Source organism: Brassica napus, unplaced genomic scaffold (assembly GCF_020379485.1).
Source record: "Brassica napus cultivar Da-Ae unplaced genomic scaffold, Da-Ae ScsIHWf_1817;HRSCAF=2453, whole genome shotgun sequence".
Classification (NCBI taxonomy): domain Eukaryota; kingdom Viridiplantae; phylum Streptophyta; class Magnoliopsida; order Brassicales; family Brassicaceae; genus Brassica; species Brassica napus.
This window is the reverse complement of record NW_026015233.1, coordinates 286223-304429: the sequence shown is the minus strand read 5'-3', so window position 1 is coordinate 304429 and position 18207 is coordinate 286223. Positions and strand designations below refer to the sequence as shown.

At 43.4% G+C, this 18207-nt stretch overlaps 2 protein-coding genes across 4 annotated transcripts; both read left to right on the top strand.

The window, feature by feature from the left end:
- The first annotated feature begins 556 nt into the window (after positions 1–556).
- LOC106362775 lies at positions 557–3973 on the top strand. The gene is made up of 4 exons (XM_013802623.2): positions 557–2387; positions 2768–3011; positions 3106–3205; positions 3284–3973. Exons 1-4 carry the CDS (start codon positions 557–559, stop codon positions 3971–3973), a joined length of 2865 nt encoding a protein of 954 aa, XP_013658077.1.
- A 336-nt stretch (positions 3974–4309) lies between these two features.
- Positions 4310–7964, top strand: LOC111211645. 3 transcript variants are annotated; one of them, XM_048772657.1, is made up of 12 exons: positions 4310–4460; positions 4561–4667; positions 4748–4941; positions 5213–5284; positions 5408–5444; positions 5613–5720; positions 5817–5869; positions 6294–6478; positions 6576–6702; positions 6798–7085; positions 7165–7374; positions 7528–7964. In XM_048772657.1, exons 8-12 carry the CDS (start codon positions 6294–6296, stop codon positions 7798–7800), a joined length of 1083 nt encoding a protein of 360 aa, XP_048628614.1. In that variant the 5' UTR covers positions 4310–4460; positions 4561–4667; positions 4748–4941; positions 5213–5284; positions 5408–5444; positions 5613–5720; positions 5817–5869; the 3' UTR covers positions 7801–7964. The 3 variants fall into 3 exon arrangements, with proteins under 3 accessions (XP_048628614.1, XP_048628615.1, XP_048628616.1); XM_048772658.1 differs by lacking the exons at positions 4310–4460; positions 4561–4667; positions 4748–4941 and having other exon boundaries at positions 4982–5284; XM_048772659.1 differs by lacking the exons at positions 4310–4460; positions 4561–4667; positions 4748–4941; ... (2 more) ...; positions 5613–5720; positions 5817–5869 and adding an exon at positions 6105–6164.
- Positions 7965–18207: the final 10243 nt, after the last annotated feature.

Genomic DNA, 18207 nt, shown 5'->3' with positions numbered 1-18207 from the left:
CAAAACTAAAACTAAAACTAAAACTAAAGCTAAAAGGAATAAGTATATTTTAGATATGTATCTATCCATATATTATATAACGAAGATAAAGAAGAATCGATAGCGAATAAATACATCACCCTTCTCATAACGTGACCTTATATCATAAATTCAGCCACTCCATCATCCATCGAGTTGACTTTTGCAGTTTTATATTGATATAATTGTCATCTCCTTTTGGTGAGTTATTGATATACAACTGATATTTTTTCGTAAGTTTATGTTTTTATCGTTTCTTGTTGAAGCAAAATCTAATTATACTTTTTTACAGATAATTTTGATGTCGTCTACTAACGATATTAAAATCTTAAGAAGGTGGATGTATGAAAGAATCGATCATACGACTAATCAAGTCTCAGAAGAATTTTTTCAAGGATTAAGGAACTTTATACAAATTGCAAAGAATCAACAGCTTTTTATTGAAAGTGGGAAACTTTTCTGTCCATGTTCGAAGTGTGAGAACGGAAAATTACTACAAGAAGATGTTGTTTCGAAGCATTTATATAATAGAGGATTTATGTCTAATTATTGGGTTTGGATTTCTCATGGAGAAGATTATGATATTCTAAATAATCATTCTGAGGTTTTTGATGATTTTGAAGATGGTGGTGAAGATCCATTGCAAACTGAAACTGCTACGGAGCCAGTAAATCCTTATGTGGCTATGGCTTCTGATGCTTTTCCTCATATGGAAGAAGAACCGAATGCTGGGGCAAAAATGTTTTATGATATATTAGATGCTGCAAAACATCCCATATATAATGGATGTAAAGAAGGTCTTTCACAGTTCTCATTAGCATCTCGACTCATGAGTTTGAAGACAGATTATAATCTACCTCAGAACTGTATGGATTCAATTTCTCAGATGATGCAAGATTATTTACCTGAAGGCAACAATTCAATGAATTCATACTATGATATAAAGAAGCTTATGCGGTTGTTGGGTTTGCCTTATCAAAAAATTGATGTTTGTCGAGATAACTGCATGATATTTTGGAAGGATGATGCGAAAGAGGAGGTGTGCAAATTCTGTAGGAAAGACAGATTTCGACCTATTCAGAAGCCTGGCCAGAAAAAGGTTGCATATCAACAAATGTTTTATTTGCCGATAGCAGATAGACTACAAAGACTATTTCATTCAGGTAAAACAGCAAAAGATATGAGATGGCATGCAGAACACACGTCGAATGCTGGAGAGATGTGTCATCCCTCAGATGGAGAAGCATGGAAACATTTTAATAAGGTATTTCCTACTTTTGCTGCTGAACCAAGAAACGTTTACCTTGGCTTATGCACAGACGGATTCAGTCCATTTGGTATGTCTGGACATAACTATTCTCTGTGGCCTGTTATCATGACTCCTTATAATCTACCACCAGAGATGTGCATGAAACAAGAACTTATGTTTCTAACGATTCTTGTTCCTGGTCCAAATCATCCGAAGAGAAGTCTGGATATTTTTCTTCAACCGTTGATAGAGGAGTTAAAGGATTTGTGGATTAATGGCATTCAAACTTATGATATTTCTACCAAGCAAAATTTTCAGTTACGGGCAGTACTTATGTGGACAATTAGTGACTTTCCAGCTTATGGTATGCTTTCTGGGTGGACAACTCATGGTCGACTGGCATGTCCTTATTGTATGGATCAGACGGATGCATTTCAGTTGAAAAATGGTAGAAAGACAAGTTGGTTTGATTGTCATCGACGTTTTTTACCGACTGATCATAGCTATAGGAGGAACAAGAAGAACTTTAAAAGAGGAAGGGTTGTCGTTGATGGTCCACCTGAAATACTTACAGGCGAGGAAATCTGGAATGAAGTCAGCCAGTTGCCAAAAACAGTTGGTTGCGGAGGAAACCATGGGAAATTAAAAGGATATGGTGAAACTCACAACTGGCATAAGCAGAGTATATTTTGGGAGCTGCCATATTGGAAAGACCATAAACTTCGTCATAATCTTGATGTGATGCATATCGAAAAAAACTTTCTCGATAACATCATCAATACTTTGTTGAATGTGCAAGGGAAGACAAAAGATAAGATCCAATCACGACTTGATTTGGCAGAGTATTGTAATCGCAAAGAACTGCATTTAACAGCTGATGGAAAGGCACCAGTCCCCATTTTTAGACTACAAGGCGATGTAAAAACAGCTTTTCTAAAATGGCTCGAAAAAGATGTGAAATTCTCTGATGGATATGCATCAAGTCTATCCAAATGTGTTGATTTATCAAGTGGGAAATTATCAGGAATGAAAAGTCATGATTGTCACGTTTTAATGCAACGACTACTTCCAGTTGCATTTGCCGAGCTGATGGATAAATCTGTTCATGAAGCACTATCAAGTAAGTATTTCTCTTTGCAATTTTAAAATTACTACTAGAAATAAATTTGAACGCATAATCTAAATTTAACTTCCTTTGTTTATAGGTGTTAGTTTGTTTTTTTCGTGATATTTGCGCAAAAACTTTACATGAAGACAATCTTGCATTATTGGAAAAGAACATTGGTGTGGTTCTTTGTAATCTGGAAAAAGTTTTTCCTCCATCCTTTTTTGATGTTATGGAACATTTAACCATTCATCTGGCACACGAAGCTAGACTTGGAGGACCTGTGCAGTTTAGATGGATGTATGTTTTCGAACGACAAATGGGACATCTGAAAAACAAAGTTAAAAATAAAGCAAAAGTTGAAGGTTCTATTGTTGAACAATATGTCAATGAAGAAATTTCTGCTTTTGGTACTTATTACTTTGAGCCACATATCAAGACAAAAAGCCGAAGAGAAGATCGACACTATGATGGATGTAGTCAAATTGATACAAACGAGAACAATGAAGTGCCAGATATTTTTCATCAGCAAGGAAGAGGAAGTGGTAAAGAGAAAGAAATATGGCTTCAAGATAAAGACTACATTATCGCGCATACATATGTTCTACTGAATTGCGAACAAGTAAGGCCATTTGAAAGGTAACTATAATTAATAAATACAGGTATTAATTTATATTTACACAAACTTTAATAGAGAAACCCATCTTTAAGTTTTATAATTTTCTTTTTGTAGGTTATTTGATGAGAATATGGCCATTTCATATCCTGGAATAAGTGAAAATGATCTAAGTCAGCTTAAAGAAAAAGAATTTGCAAAGTGGTTACAAAATCATGTAAGAATTTATAAAAATTCTTTACATTTTTGATACTTTAAATTTATATTAATTTATTATTTTGTCAATATATATCAGGTGGAGAATAATAAGATAAATATTCCGTGGTTACAAACGTTTGCACATGGTCCTATGACAAAAGTTACTTGTTGGCCGATATATTTTTGTCGGGGATATATATTTCACACATATGACCATGGAAAAGACAAAACAAATGCAAATTATGGAGTTTGTGTGAAAGACACAACATCTCATGGATCAAGCAGAGAACCTGATTTTTATGGAGTATTACGAGAGATCTATGAGCTCCATTATCCTGGACCGGTGCATCTTAAAGTTGTGCTTTTTAAATGTGATTGGTATGATTCAACCATTGGAAAAGGTGTACGGGTGAACAAGTCTGGGATTATTGATGTTCATACTGGAAAGCGTCATGGAAAATATGATCCCTTTATTTTAGCTTCACAAGCAGATCAAGTATGTTATGTTCCGTATCCACGAGTAACTCAGAAGAAAGACCATCACTGGAAAGCAGCTATTGTGATTCAACCACGGGGAAAAATATTGGTGAATCAAAATTTTGATTCCACTGCAATGCAACATAGTGATGATAATTCAGTTGTTTCTACTGATCTACTACAAGTCGAAACATTAGTAAATCTACAAGGTCAAACTGAAAATCTCGAAGATGTAGAAGAAGAAGCAGGATTAAGATCAGACGAGGATGAAAATAATGATTACGAGTTAACAGATAAAGAATCTGATTAAATTTGGTGTCGTAGTTTTATATTTTATATGATTGACAGAGTTTTATGGTTTTGGAATTGAAATTTACACTATTTATTTATTATCTTTGATGTCTTTTATATGACTGACATGTATTATACAACTATTATAATGTTCTTGTGTCGACACCGAAAGGTCACCGTCTGCTTCCCTTATTAATTTTTTTTTCTGGTCAACCTCTTTGATTGTAATGAGAAGCAATAAAGAAGCAACCAAATCTCGACCAAAACAGAGACTAATAGAGGAAGAGATCTAGTTTCCTTCTTGATTTCTTCTTTGATTGGTATGCAGCAGCTTCAGTCTTTAACCCCACCAGTTCATGTTCAGGCGCGGCTCATTGTCAGCCCATGGATTCGGTTCATCCTGGAGCCGTTACGATGCACAAAGTTATGAGCGAAAGAGTGAGTACGGGATGATTCAGAACTACAAGGTCCTTCAGGACGTGTTTGAGAAACTTAAGCTCACTAAGGTTCTCTTTCAGTTTCTTAATCGATTATTTAGGGGTTTGATTTAGTCATAATAGAGATTGTAATGAAACTGATTTTGTTTTGTGAATTTGGGCTGTGTAGCCCATTGAAGTGAGCAAACTCGTTAAGGGTAGGCCACTAGATAACTTGGAGTTCATGCAATGGATGAAGAAGTACTGCGATTCTGTTACTGGTGGCCAGCCTCTCAAGTGTGTTTCACAGCTATCAAAGCCTTAGCCTTTGTCCTTGTTAAAGTTGGCTTAATGTTTCTGATTGTCGTCTGTTGCAGATTCTGAAGAGATTGCTTTATCTCTTACTTCATGGTCGGATTGAGAGACGATTTCAGCTTGTTGATGTATGCTCAACTTCTTCATGTGCCTATTGGTGAACGAAGGACTGAAAAGAGAGATGGCAAAAAGCGCAATTGGAAAAGAGAGATGGCAAAAAGCTGTGGAGGATCTGCAGAAAGCGCAATTGGAAAAGGTAAAAATGTTATCAATGTTATTATTCAATTTTATTTCCCTGTTGATCTTTGATCTATGGAATGATAGTTAAATCTTCTTTGGAGTGGAGAATGATTTGAGCTAACAGCTATTTCCTTTGCTATTATTTTGAAACACCAAATTGTATCCAGTCTCTATATAGGTACTGCGTTGTTGTTACATGTCGACAATTATATAGAATTTTAAACGTTTGAAGGTTTATGGCAGTTTCTCACATGCTGTTGTCAACTTTTTTCTCGTTGTTTTGCTAGCTGGAGAAGCTTAGTGACATTCAGTGCACTCCAAAATCTCAGCTGAAGTTCATCACAGAGGCGTGGCTTCAGGTTAGCAACTAAAATATATAAATAACTAATGAGATTTATGTACCACATCTCTCTGAATGCACAAGTATAAAAAATTGTGCATACCGTCTGATTATTTTGCTCGTCATTGCTTGCATTTGGCAGGATTTTTACTGGAGCACTTTGACTCTCATCTCTGCACGTGAGTTTTGTCTTTCAAATTTTACCTTTTCTTAGATTACTATGAGATTTTTAGTACCTCTAGGTGATTAGTAAAATGAGAGTACTGACTTTAATGCTGACTTAAGTCTAAAGCTAATGTTTCTAGCTTTGGGATTGATCTTTTCATACTTGTTGTGGATCACTGCAGGTGATCATGATGCTCGCTGCAGGTCACTTCAAAATCCGTAACGCTTTGCCAAAACCCATCTGGACTTACCCGTTAGCTTACATCTCATTCCACACTTACTCCATTGAGGTTTATCTACACATTCAAAACACCATAGAAAAAAAAAATCTTTGCTTCTTCCAGGGGAAACTCTTTAGACATTATTGCTTATTTTGAATGTTTCAGGGTCTTTTGGAGTACGAGTATCTGGGGGAAGCGTTTGCGGTTGGAGAAGTGAGGTATACTTGTTTATTTTGCTTTTTTTTTTGTCTATCTTTTTCTTAATGGCGCCTTGCTTTCATAATGGCGCCTTACTTTCATAATGGCGCTTTTTAAGTTATGGAGATATTTAGAGTTTCACTTTAGAGCGGAAAAACCTAAAAAATTAAGTGTAAACCGGGAAAATCCCTTAAAAAGTGCTAAGAATATTCAGAAATATCATAATATTTGACTAGTATATAAAGGAAGTAATATTAGTTACCTCTTCTCACGTTAAAACCTAAGAACCTAAACTACAATTTCAAAGCCGTCAAGGTCTCAGATCCCTTTGGATTTTTTTTGGTGCAGTTAATCGTTTGTTTGTTTTTGTTTATTGTTTGTTATGTGATGATCTAATACTTTTGAGGTGCATCTTTTTCTATGATTTCTTTTGTATTATTATAGATGCGTCCACCAATGATGTTAGGCGGCCGCTTGTTTGGAAGATCATCTCTTCAATCTGTTGGTCTCCAAAGACAGAGGGAAGGAGCTGCTGCAAATGCCCAACCAAGTGAACAAAGGGAAGAATTTGTACCTGTTGAACGAGATTCTCGAGTGCTTCATCCATCTAGAAAGAATGGAGCTAAATGGTATTGTGATATATTCTGAATTACTCTTCTCTGATTTACAAGTTATATATATATATATATATATATATATATAACAAACTCAACTATATCTGCACAGGTTCAAGAACAACACTGAAATATCAACACGTGTAAGGAAAATCATTGAAGGATGTTTTAAAGGACCATGGTACAGCTGGAGAAAAGTACCCCAATTTTACAAGGATGCTTGGTATTCAACGTTTAAGGTGTGTTTCTATCTATTTTTAACATCAAATAAGTATTTCCTTTCTTCCACATTTAAGAGTTCTATTTTTCATGAACCGCATTATTTTGATTCTAGACTAAGTATGAGTGGAATGTCTCCATCGAAGATCTAGTGAAAGCTAACTTTGATGAACTAGCTGCCACTCGCCTCAAAGGAATGGTGAGCCTTGCAAAATCCAGAGGAGTGAAACCTGATTGGATTCTTTCAGAACATTGGAGAGTAATGTCAGATTACTGGAAGACACCAAAAGCCAAAGAAAAAAGTGAGAAAGCTCGTCTGGCTCGTATGTTTAACCGTGATGGTTTAGGTCCACACAGCCACAGATCAGGCTCACGTTCCTATGCTAAAGTTCAAGATAATCTGGTAGTGTACATATTATTTTATTTCAAAAGAAATTACTTTTAATTTTAAAATGAGTTTACAGCTTATGTTAATATTTTAGGTGGCAAACAACGAAGACTCTTCCTTCATTGCTGTGATGAAGAAAACCCACCAGAAATCTGATGGAACATATGTTGATGAAAGGGCACGCTTAGTTGCAGAAAAATATGATGCATATGTTCAAGAAAGATTGTCACTGGTTGAGCCTTCTAGTGGAGAGGTTTTGACAGATCCTCTTACTGTCGAGGAAAGAAATGAAATCTATGTGAAGGTAATTTTCTATCACATTTCAGATCTGTTTTTTTTTTCCAGATTTTCTTAAAATTTGGAGATACAATTGATTCTTTGCATAGCTTTGCTTAATTAAAGTTGTCTGTGCATTTTAATTGTATATGTGTTTATGTAAGTGTTATATGTTATTTAGGTTGCTGGAATATCAAAACAAGGTCGGGTATTTGGACTTGGATCACTTCAATGTGGAGTTTATATGCCACTAGATGGTTCTACAGTTTCACCACAAGCTGTTGAAGATGATGGTACTTTAACTCACCGAGTCAAAGAGCTGGAGTCAGACCTGCAAAAGAGTAATGAAGAAAAGGTTCAGTTTCAGAACAGGATTGAAGCAATGGAGAAAATTTTGATGTCTGCTTTTGGTGAAAATGTGTTGACTCCAACAGATACTACCACACCCGTATGAAGTTGTTTCTCAGTTTGGTTTTTTAGCTTGGTGTTTTTAGTTTGGTTTTCATTTTTTTTTCGTTAATTTACTAAGCAGATTCAGTTTACTTATAAACGAACTGTTGTTTTATGCTTCCATTTAATATTTAAATTTAAATAAAATCCAAGCAGTTCTATGAGAAATTTATTTACATTATATTATTTGCAAATTTGATATTTAATTTCAGTTTTTATTTATAATTTCTATTGTGCCAATAATTTAATAATAAATTATAAAAAATTTGTGACAGATGTTAAATAAAGAAAATTAGCGTTCTAATATTGTAACCAATTGAAACTGAGATGTTACTATTTTACTGTCATAGTTTGTGACCTTTAGTTACATTTCTTTCGTGATAAAAAGTGACAAATTAATAACATAATGAATGTTACAAAATACAACAATTTTGTAACATAGTTATAGTATGTATTTAAGACGGATAAATATCTTTTCTTTAGTCATTAATTATTACGTTTTGTGACTATTTTTTTGGTTATAGTAGGATACAAAATTAAGACTTTAAATTAGTTACGAGTAGTGACGGTTTGGGACAATATAATATGTCAGAAATGGTGACGGTAAAAAGACTATAATGTCGTCTATATTAGTGACATTTTGTGACAATAAATTTGTCACTACAAGTGACATAGTTGTTACTTTAAACAGTAGCAAATTAAGACAGTTTGTGACAATTTGATAAGTAAGAAATTGTAACAGTTCTGTTACCAATATACAACGTAACTATGTGTGACGATTTGTTACAAAAAAATTAGTCACAAGAAATTGTGACATTTTCGTTACTCCAGAACATTTGTGACACACGTATTGCAACCATTAATAATTGGTAACAAAAACGTAACAATGATGATATTGTGACGAATTCTTTTCTATTGTGACAGAAAATTTCGTCACAATACCCTTATTTTCTTGTAGTGCCACGTGTGCTGTCTGTTCAGTACACACGGGACGTCCGTGGGTGTCCGCCAGCACACACAGGACGTCTGTGGCTGTTTGTGGCTGTCCGTCAGCACACACAGGACGTCCGTGAGTGTCCGTTTATGCCCCTCATCACACATAAGACGTCTGTGGCTGTCCATCAATACACATATCAGCACGTTGGTATTTGGACTCAGCACCCTGACCCTTCTCGTGGACTGTTCGGCTGATTTAGGCCCACGTGTGCTGTTTGTTCAGTACACACTGGACGTCCGTGGGTGTCCGCCAGCACACACAGGACGTCTGTGGCTGTCTGTGGCTGTCCGTCAGCACACACAGGCCATCTGTGTGTGTTCGTGTGTGTCCGTGTGTGTCCGTCAGCACACACAAGACGTCTGTGGCTGTCCATCAGTACACATATCAGCACGCTGGTCCTTGGACTCAGCACGCTGGCCCTTCCCGTGGACTTTTCGGGTGATTTTGGCCCACGTGGGCTGTCAGTTCAGTACACACAGGACGTCCGTGGGTGTCTGCCAGCACACACAGGACGTCCGTGTGTGTCAGTGTGTGTCCATGTGTGTCCGTCAGCACACACAGGACGTCCGTGGCTGTCCATCAGTACACATATCAGCCTGCTGGTCCTTGGACTCAGCACGCTGGCCCTTCCCGTGGACTGTTTGGGTGATTTTGGCCCACGTGGGTTGTCTGTTCAGTACACACAGGACGTCCGTGGGTGTTTGTCAACACACACATGACGACCGTGGGTGTCCTTCAGCACACACAGGACGTTTGTGGCTGTCTGTGGCTCTCTGTCAGCACACACAGGACGTCGGTGGCTGTCCGTGTGTGTCCGTGTTTGTCCGTCAGCACACACAAGACGTCTGTGGCTGGCCATCAGTACACATATCAGCACGCTGGTCCTTGGACTCAGCACGCTGGCCCTTCCCGTGGACTTTTCGGGTGATTTTGGCCCACGTGGGCTGTCAGTTCAGCACACAAAGGACGTCTGTGGCTGTCCGTCAGCACACACAGACCGTCCGTGTGTGTCAGTGTGTGTTCCAGTGTGTCCGTCAGCACACACAGGATGTCCGTGGCTGTCCATCAGTACACATATCAGTACGCTGGTCCTTGGACTCAGCACGCTGGCCCTTCCCGTGGACTGTTCGGGTGATTTTGGCGCATGTGGGCTGTCTGTTCAGTACACACAGTACGTCCGTGGGTGTCCGCCAGCACACACTGGACGTCGGTGGCTGTCTGTGGCTGTCCGTCAGCACACACAAAAGTTCTGTGGCTCTCTCTGGCTGTCCGTCAGCACACACAGGATGTCCGTGGCTGTCTGTGTGTGTTAGTGTGTGTCAGCACACACAGGACTTCCGTGGCTGTCTGTGGCTGTCCGTCAGCACACACAGGACGTCCGTGGCTTTCCGTGTGTGTCAGCACACACAGGACGTCCGTGGCTGTCCATCAGTACACATATCAGCACGTTGGTCCTTGGACTCAGCAGGCTGACCCTTTTCGTGGACTGTTCGGGTGATTTTGGCCCACGTGGGCTGTCTGTTCAGTACAAGCAGGACGTCCGTTGGAATCCGCCAGCACACACATGACGTCTGTGGCTGTCTGTGGCTGTCCGCTAGCACACACTGGACGTCCGTGAGTGTCCGTTTGTGCCCCTCATCACACACAAGACGTCTGTGGCTGTCCATCAGTACACATATCAGCACGTTGGTCCTTGGACTCAGCACCCTGACCCTTCCCGTGGACTGTTCGGCTGATTTTGGCCCACGTGTGCTGTTTGTTCAGTACACACTGGACGTCCGTGGGTGTCCGCCAGCACACACAGGACGTCTGTGGCTGTCCGTCAGCACACACAGGCCATCTGTGTGTGTCCGTCAGCACACACAAGACGTCTGTGGCTGTCCATCAGTACATATATCAGCACGCTGGTCCTTGGACTCAGGACGCTGGCCCTTCCCGTGGACTTTTCGGGTGATTTTGGCCCACGTGGGCTGTCAGTTCAGTACACACAGGACATTCGTGGGTGTCTGCCAGCACACACAGGACGTCTGTGTGTGTCAGTGTGTGTCCATGTGTATCCGTCAGCACACACAGGACGTCCGTGGCTGTCCATCAGTACACATATCAGCCCGCTGGTCCTTGGACTCAGCACGCTGGCCCTTCTCGTGGACTGTTCGTGTAAGACCCGAACCCTGGCCTCTCGACCTGATGGAGTCCGCAGGCTTACTTATTAATTTCTTTGCTTGTTTGATCCATTTTGATGTCTATTAGTTACTAAGTCATATTCGAATATGAGGTTCATAAACAAAGGAACAGATTTGCACAGCGGAATAACAATGTATAAACTTTGTATTACTTAGAAACATGAGATTCAATACACAACTTCTTAACAGTCTCGTAGACAATCACTAGTTCATCCCTAGTATCATCTAACCACACGTTACACAGCCTCTCACTGACCGAGCCTTCACGGCTCCTTGGCTTGACCAGAACCATCCTTAGTTCCTGAAACCACAACCAGATAAGCATTAATCATAACCGAGAATAGAACGGATTGATTCTACCATGCTTGGCTTGGTTCCTAGAACTTAGATAAACCTCAGTCAACATAATCACAAAAACGTATGGACCTACCTACCGTATCCTAAGTCATACAACCAACCACCCCTTGACTTAGAATCAGATAGATAGTCCAGAATAGATAACAGAACACACGAACAGATCCGGATCGTTCCCAAAGACCAATCCGTCTATCCGGATAGAATCTAGGTGCGACCGGCCAATGGAGTCCGGCTCAATGGCCCAACGGACTCCCTTACCTGATCCGGCCTTAGGCCTGGATCCAATCGGCCGAGTAAGCCTCAAGCCTAATCCGGAAGGCTTAGCAACCGGTCAGACCTTGCGACTCTACCTTGGCTTAGACAAACCGTGACCTTGTCTTCACTAGACAAGCCATAGGCTGATCCATAAGGATCGGTCCTAACTTGTCCCGAAAGACACCGTTTGGAACATGTACCCTTTGGCCAATCGTGCCTCTTGGTCCTCGTACCTTTTGATGTTCGCAACCTTTGGTAACTCGTACCCTTTGGTCCCTGACACCCTTTGGCAACTCGCAACCTTTGAACACTCATGACTCTTGACAACTCGTGCCCTTTGGGTCATTCCCAACCGTTCGTCCTAACCGCCCAGTCTTGGTGCGATCGGATCATCCGTCTAACCGACCCGTGTCAAGGTTAGCGGTCTAGTTATGTTCGGCCAAAGCCTAGGGACGTGTCCCTTGGACTCAACCAACACAACCCTTCGTGTTTAACCAGAGAGAAGAGAAGAGAAACGAATTGAAACAGATAAGGAGAGCCGGATGGGACTTAGGAACCGACCAGAGCCGCGGTGCGGTCGCATGGACCGTCCGTTCGGTCTGATGGAGCCACGGCCCATCACATACCTTGTGAACCACGTCTGGGTTCTCCATGCTCTTCTCCTTGTCTTGATCTCCCATTCTTGACCGGGGTTAGTTCTCAAACGATCAGAGTCGCCGGAACACAACACCACCACAATCGGCCTTTCTCTTGGCCGGAACTCTCTCTTTCTCTCTTTCTTTCTCTCTACGTTTTTCTCTGAGTATTTTACTCTGGAATTGGATAATGAAATCGACCAGAGAGCCCCCATATTTATAGAGAACGAGGGGGTAAGTCTTGCCCCACGAACAGGCACGACTTGCTAGCGAATGGGCACCATCGGCCAAGGGTTGTCCCCTTTCGGCCACTTGCATCCCTTCGCCCTTTCTGATTGGGTTTGGGGTCGGTCACAAGCCCAACCCACGCCCTAGGCCTTCTGGGCACAGCCCACAGCCTTGACCAAGGACCCAATAGCCCATGGCCTCATGGCCGGACCTCCCAGCCCGCCACTGACCCAGACCCGGACCATCGGCCTAAAGCCCGGACAGTCCGTCTAGCTGAGATGAGCTGACACTCAGCTGCCTCAGCTGAGTGAGCTAGTGTCCAGCTAGTGGAGCTGACTTAGTAGGGACTGAGCTGGAGTAAACTGAACCTAGCTTCCTTGAGCTGGCCAAGCTACTCGTCCACTTTGTCCTAGCTACCGTCTTACTCGTCCTAGCTAACACCTAGCTCGTATAAGGTTAAGTCTAAGTTTCCTTATATCCTTAACCTTCTTTCTCGACCATGGAACGCTTGCCTTGATGTCTCAAGACTGGCTTGTACGTTTCCTCGAACCATGGCCGTCCCAACAATCCTATTCAGGATTGGGGGCGTGACAAGTCTCCCCCCCTTGGGATGGATTCGTCCTCGAATCCGAATCGAATGCTTCCTCGGAAACAAACTGGTCCAACCACTCTGGGTACTCTGCTTTCATTCTAGCTTCGGTCTCCCAAGTGATTATATCCTGACCATTACAGTCCCAGACGACCTTGACCATCTGGACCGTCTTCTTCCTTGTTGCTTTTTCCATCCTATCTATGATTCGAACTGGCCTCGTTTCCAAGGTTAGGTTCTGACCAAGATCGTCTGGAATGGCAGGAAGAGCGATGTCCTGGTCCGTCAAACATTTCCGAAGTTGGGAGACGTGGAACACATTATGAAATGCGTCCATCTTGGCCGGCAAGTCCAACTTGTAGGCCACCATCCCAACTCTTTCAATAACCTTGAACGGCCCCAAGTATCTCGGGTCTAACTTCCGTCTCCCGGAAATTCGGACTCGTCCTTTGAAGGTAATCATTTTGAGATACACCAAATCACCTACTTGAAACTCGAGATCTTTCCTTCTTCGATCTGCATAGTTCTTTTGGCGATCTTGTGCCTGTCTCATCTTGTCCCTCAAGAACTTGATCTTTTCGGTTGTCTCTTCGACAATCTCCGGACCAATCATGCTGCGTTCCCCAACTTGGGTCCAGCATAGGGGTGTCCTGCATGGACGCCCATACAGAGCTTCGTATGGCGACATGCCAATACTACTATGGAAACTATTGTTGTAAGCAAATTCTACCAGAGGTAGATGTTTCTCCCAGGAATCACCCCAGTCTAGAACACATGCTCGCAACATATCTTCCAATGTCTGAATCGTACGTTCAGACTGTCCATCCGTCTGTGGGTGATAGGCTGTACTCATGTTCACCCTCGTTCCTAAGGCCTTTTGGAAAGCCTTCCAGAAGTAAGATGTGAACCTTGAATCCCTATCCGAGACTATGCTTGCCGGCACACCATGTAGACGGACTATCTCATCAATATACTTACGTACAATCTGATCTACCCCGTCCGACTTCTTGATGGCCAGGAAGTGTGCTGATTTGGTTAGTCGATCAATCACAACCCAAACCGCATCCTTCTTATTCCTCGTGGTAGGGAACCCGGTCACAAAGTCCATTGTGATGTGATCCCATTTCCATTCCGGAATAGGCAAGCTTTGTAATAACCCACTAGGCACCTGATGTTCTGCTTTGATGAGTTGGCAAGTGGAACACTTGGCCACCCATTCCGCTACATCTGCCTTCATACGGATCCAATGATAGAATTTCTTAAGGTTCTGGTACATCTTGGTCGCCCCAGGATGAACCGAGAATCTGGACTTATGAGCTTCCCTCATAATCTCTTCCTTTAGACTCCTATCATTAGGAACACTGATCCGACCGTTTACTAGGATGGTACCATCCTTGCGATCTGGTACTCCGTCCTATCATTCTGAGCAACCTTATTCAGGTTCTCGTCCTGACCTTGAGCAACCGGATTCGGGTAAGCAGGTCGGCTTGGTTAACCGCCTCCAACCCCAAAGCTTCGGTTGTCGTAGTCAGCACATTCAGCCGCAGAGCACGGACCATACCGTCCAGGTCGTCCGCCTCCCGTTCGGCCGATACATCAGCCCTCTTCCGGCTCAAAGCGTCTGCTACCAGATTAGCCTTTCCCGGATAGTAGGTGATGTCCAAATCGTAGTCAGCTACGAATTCCATCCACCTCCTCTGCCTTAAGTTTAACTCAGGCTGGGTGAATATATACTTAAGACTCTTATGGTCCGTAAGTATCTGAACTTTGGCGCCATACAAGTATGATCGCCAAATCTTTAAGGCGAATACTACCGCAGCCATTTCGAGATCATGGGTGGGGTAGTTTCCCTCATGTTTCCTCAATTGCCTGGACGCATAGGCAATGACTTTCCCATGCTGGGTCAATACGCAACCTAGTCCAGTGATGGACGCGTCCGTATAGACCACATATGGTTGGTCGGCCTCCGGAAGTACTAGGACGGGTGCGCTAGTCAGCATGTTCTTAAGTGCGGAGAAACATTCCTCACACTCTTCAGCCCATGTGAACTTAACGTCCTTCCCAGTCAACCGCGTCATAGGCTGAGCCAAGCTTGCGAATCCTTTCACAAACTTCCTATAGTAACCTGCCAGCCCTAAGAAGCTTCTGACTTCCGTAGCACTGCGTGGTCGGGGCCAATCCTTGATTGCCCTGATCTTCTCTGGATCCACCGAGATGCCCTGATCGGAAACAATATGGCCGAGGAACCCAATACTCTTCTGCCAAAAGCTACATTTACTGAGTTTAGCATAGAGTTTGTGTTCTCGTAATCGTTCCAGCACGGCTCTCAAGTGTTTCTTATGAGATTCCTCATCCTTGGAATAAATTAGGATATCATCAATGAAGATGATCACGAATTCATCCAAGAAATCTCGGAACACGCTGTTCATCATTTTCATGAAAGCGGCAGGTGCATTGGTCAGACCGAACGGCATCACTACGAACTCGTAATGACCGTACCTGGTCCTAAATGCCGTCTTCCTAATATCATTTGGCTCTATAGGGATCTGATGATACCCTGAAGCCAAATCAATCTTGGAAAACCACTTGGCTCCTTTGAGTTGATCCAACAGTTCGTCTATCCTGGGCAACGGGTACTTGTTCTTCACAGTGACCCTGTTCAACCCTCGATAGTCGATGCACAGACGCATGCTACCATCCTTCTTTCTCACGAAGAGGACTGGTGCACCCCAAGGGGAGCTACTTGGCCGTATGAACCCCTTGTCAAGCAATTCTTCCAATTGCTTCTTTAGCTCGGCCATCTCGGCCGGAGCCATCCGGTACGGACTCTTGGACAGCGGAGCTGTCCCTGGCTCTAGTTCAATCATAAATGGATCCGACCTATCAGGGGGGACACCCTGAGGTACCTGGAACACATCTGGGAATTTCGACACCAACGAATCCTCTGAAAGGTCTTTCAGACAGACAGAACTGCCCGGCTCTGTAGTTGTAATTGTAGCCAAAAAGGACTGACAACCCTGTTCCAACATCCGAATCGCTCGAACTGCTGAAACCACTACTTTCTCTTGAGCCGGACACAGACATTGGTACTGAATCGGTCGAAGCCCAGTCTCCAATTGCACACGACCTTTATGGCAATCGAGAGTGGCCCGATACTTTCCCAACCAGTCCATACCTAGGATCACTTCGTGATTCTTTAGGTGGACACAGACTAAATCCACAGGGAATACCTTTCCCTGTATTGACACTGGGATATTTGACATGAGACCTAGTGAGTTCATGGCTTGCCCTCCGGCCGCCCTCACTATCCCAAAATTATCTCCAGCGTCCAGACAGAACAGACCCTTTCCGACCAGTCCCGGACTCACAAAACTATGTGTAGCCCCTGTGTCGAAAAGTACGTGGGTTTCCACACCACCAATCATGAGGGTTCCTAACAGAGACCCTCATCAGAATCCCCTAGACATTCTAGGTTCCATACCAAGCATTTCTACTTGAATGTAAAAAGAAAAATTTAGGAATTACCAGAGATCGAATCAAACGATCCAGAAGCGCCGTCGTCCCGGGATAGCTCATACACCCTTGGTGTTGTGGTCGGCCTACTCTGGGTCGACTTGCCTGTGTCTCCACGGCCCTTCCCTTGTCCTCCTTGTAGCTTAGGACAATCTGACTTGTAGTGTCCCCTCTTGCCACATAGGAAGCAAGTCACGGAGCCGCTGCCACTGGACTGGTCTGAGAATTGGTTTGGTCGAGTGCAGTTTTGGATCGTGTGATCCATGCTGCCACATCGCACACAAGCCCCCATGGCCTTCCAGCACTCACCGGGATGATTCTTTCCACACTTGGGACATGTAGGTCGGCCACCAGAGGTCTTACCTCCGTCCACCTGGTCCCACTTCCTCTTTTTATCATTTGTTTTGCCCGACGGGCCAGACTGTGACTTAGCCTTAAGCTTAGCTTCTTCAGCCAAGTTAGACTCTAGCAAAGCCACCCGTTCCACCAGTTCCCGACGGTGTTGAAAGTGCGGATCGAGCAATGGGTCTTCAGTTCGGGCTTAGGCCTCGGATGAACCTACGGACCTGGACTGCCTCGTCCTCCAGCTCTCTTCCAACAAACCGTCTGAGCCGGTTGAATTCTTCTTCGTACTCCCGTACGGTCCTGCGGCCTTGGGCCAAATCTAGAAACTGAGCTTCCAGACGATCCCAAGCCTCAGCAGGGAAGTATTTGCGGTTGAATTCAACTTCAAAATCCGCAAAACTTTCCAGACTCCCATTGGTGCGCTTGTCCACCGCAAGCCACCAGTTATGCGCGTCCCCTTCCAGGAAGTGAACCGCAATGTCGCGTCTGTAATCCACTGGACAGCGAGTTGATTGAAAGTTTCGGACCAACCTACTCCTCCACTCGTCTGCCACAATAGGGTCGGTGCTACCGGAGAAATGCTTCGTACCCAACCGGGATAAATGTTGAAGCAGACTCAGATAGTCCACCTTCTTTCCAGACTTTCCGGTGGATCGATCTCGATCACCTCGACCGTTTCCACAACTGGACCATTGGTGTTGGGGGTGGTCGTAGCCACAGGCGTAGCCTGACCAACCGAGGAGTTCACTAGTGGCGTGAACAGTTGCGCCATGGCCGCAACCTGAGTCCCCATTACCTTCATGGCCTCTAACAAGTCCTCTTGGACAGTGTTGTGGGCACATTAACATTCCATCGGCCATTCTCTCATGCTGGTCACCATCGCGGTTAGCGTTCGAGGATTCCACTTCCTCGTCACTCTCCCGATGTTCCTGACCATCCTGTTGCGTCCCCGTAAGATTAGCCTGATCAGTGGCAACACGTCTCTAGTGTCAGCTGCGGCGGATGGTTGCAATCGGATAGATTGGTCCCGTCCATGGCCGCTTGACTAGACTGACCGGCTGTTTTCTTACTCTTTCGGGACTTTCCCGATCTGCTTTTTCCAGCCTAAGGATTTCAGACAATGTTTAGTACGAAACACACTAACATAAACAAAACAAAAAACAATCCCTAGACAAGCAATCAACCTCACCGTGAGACCTAATCAGCTGGCTGCGTGTGTGTGTGTGGACTGCCTAAACCAACTATCCTAGAATCAAGATGCTCTGATACCAACTTGTAAGACCCGAACCCTGGCCTCTCGACCTGATGG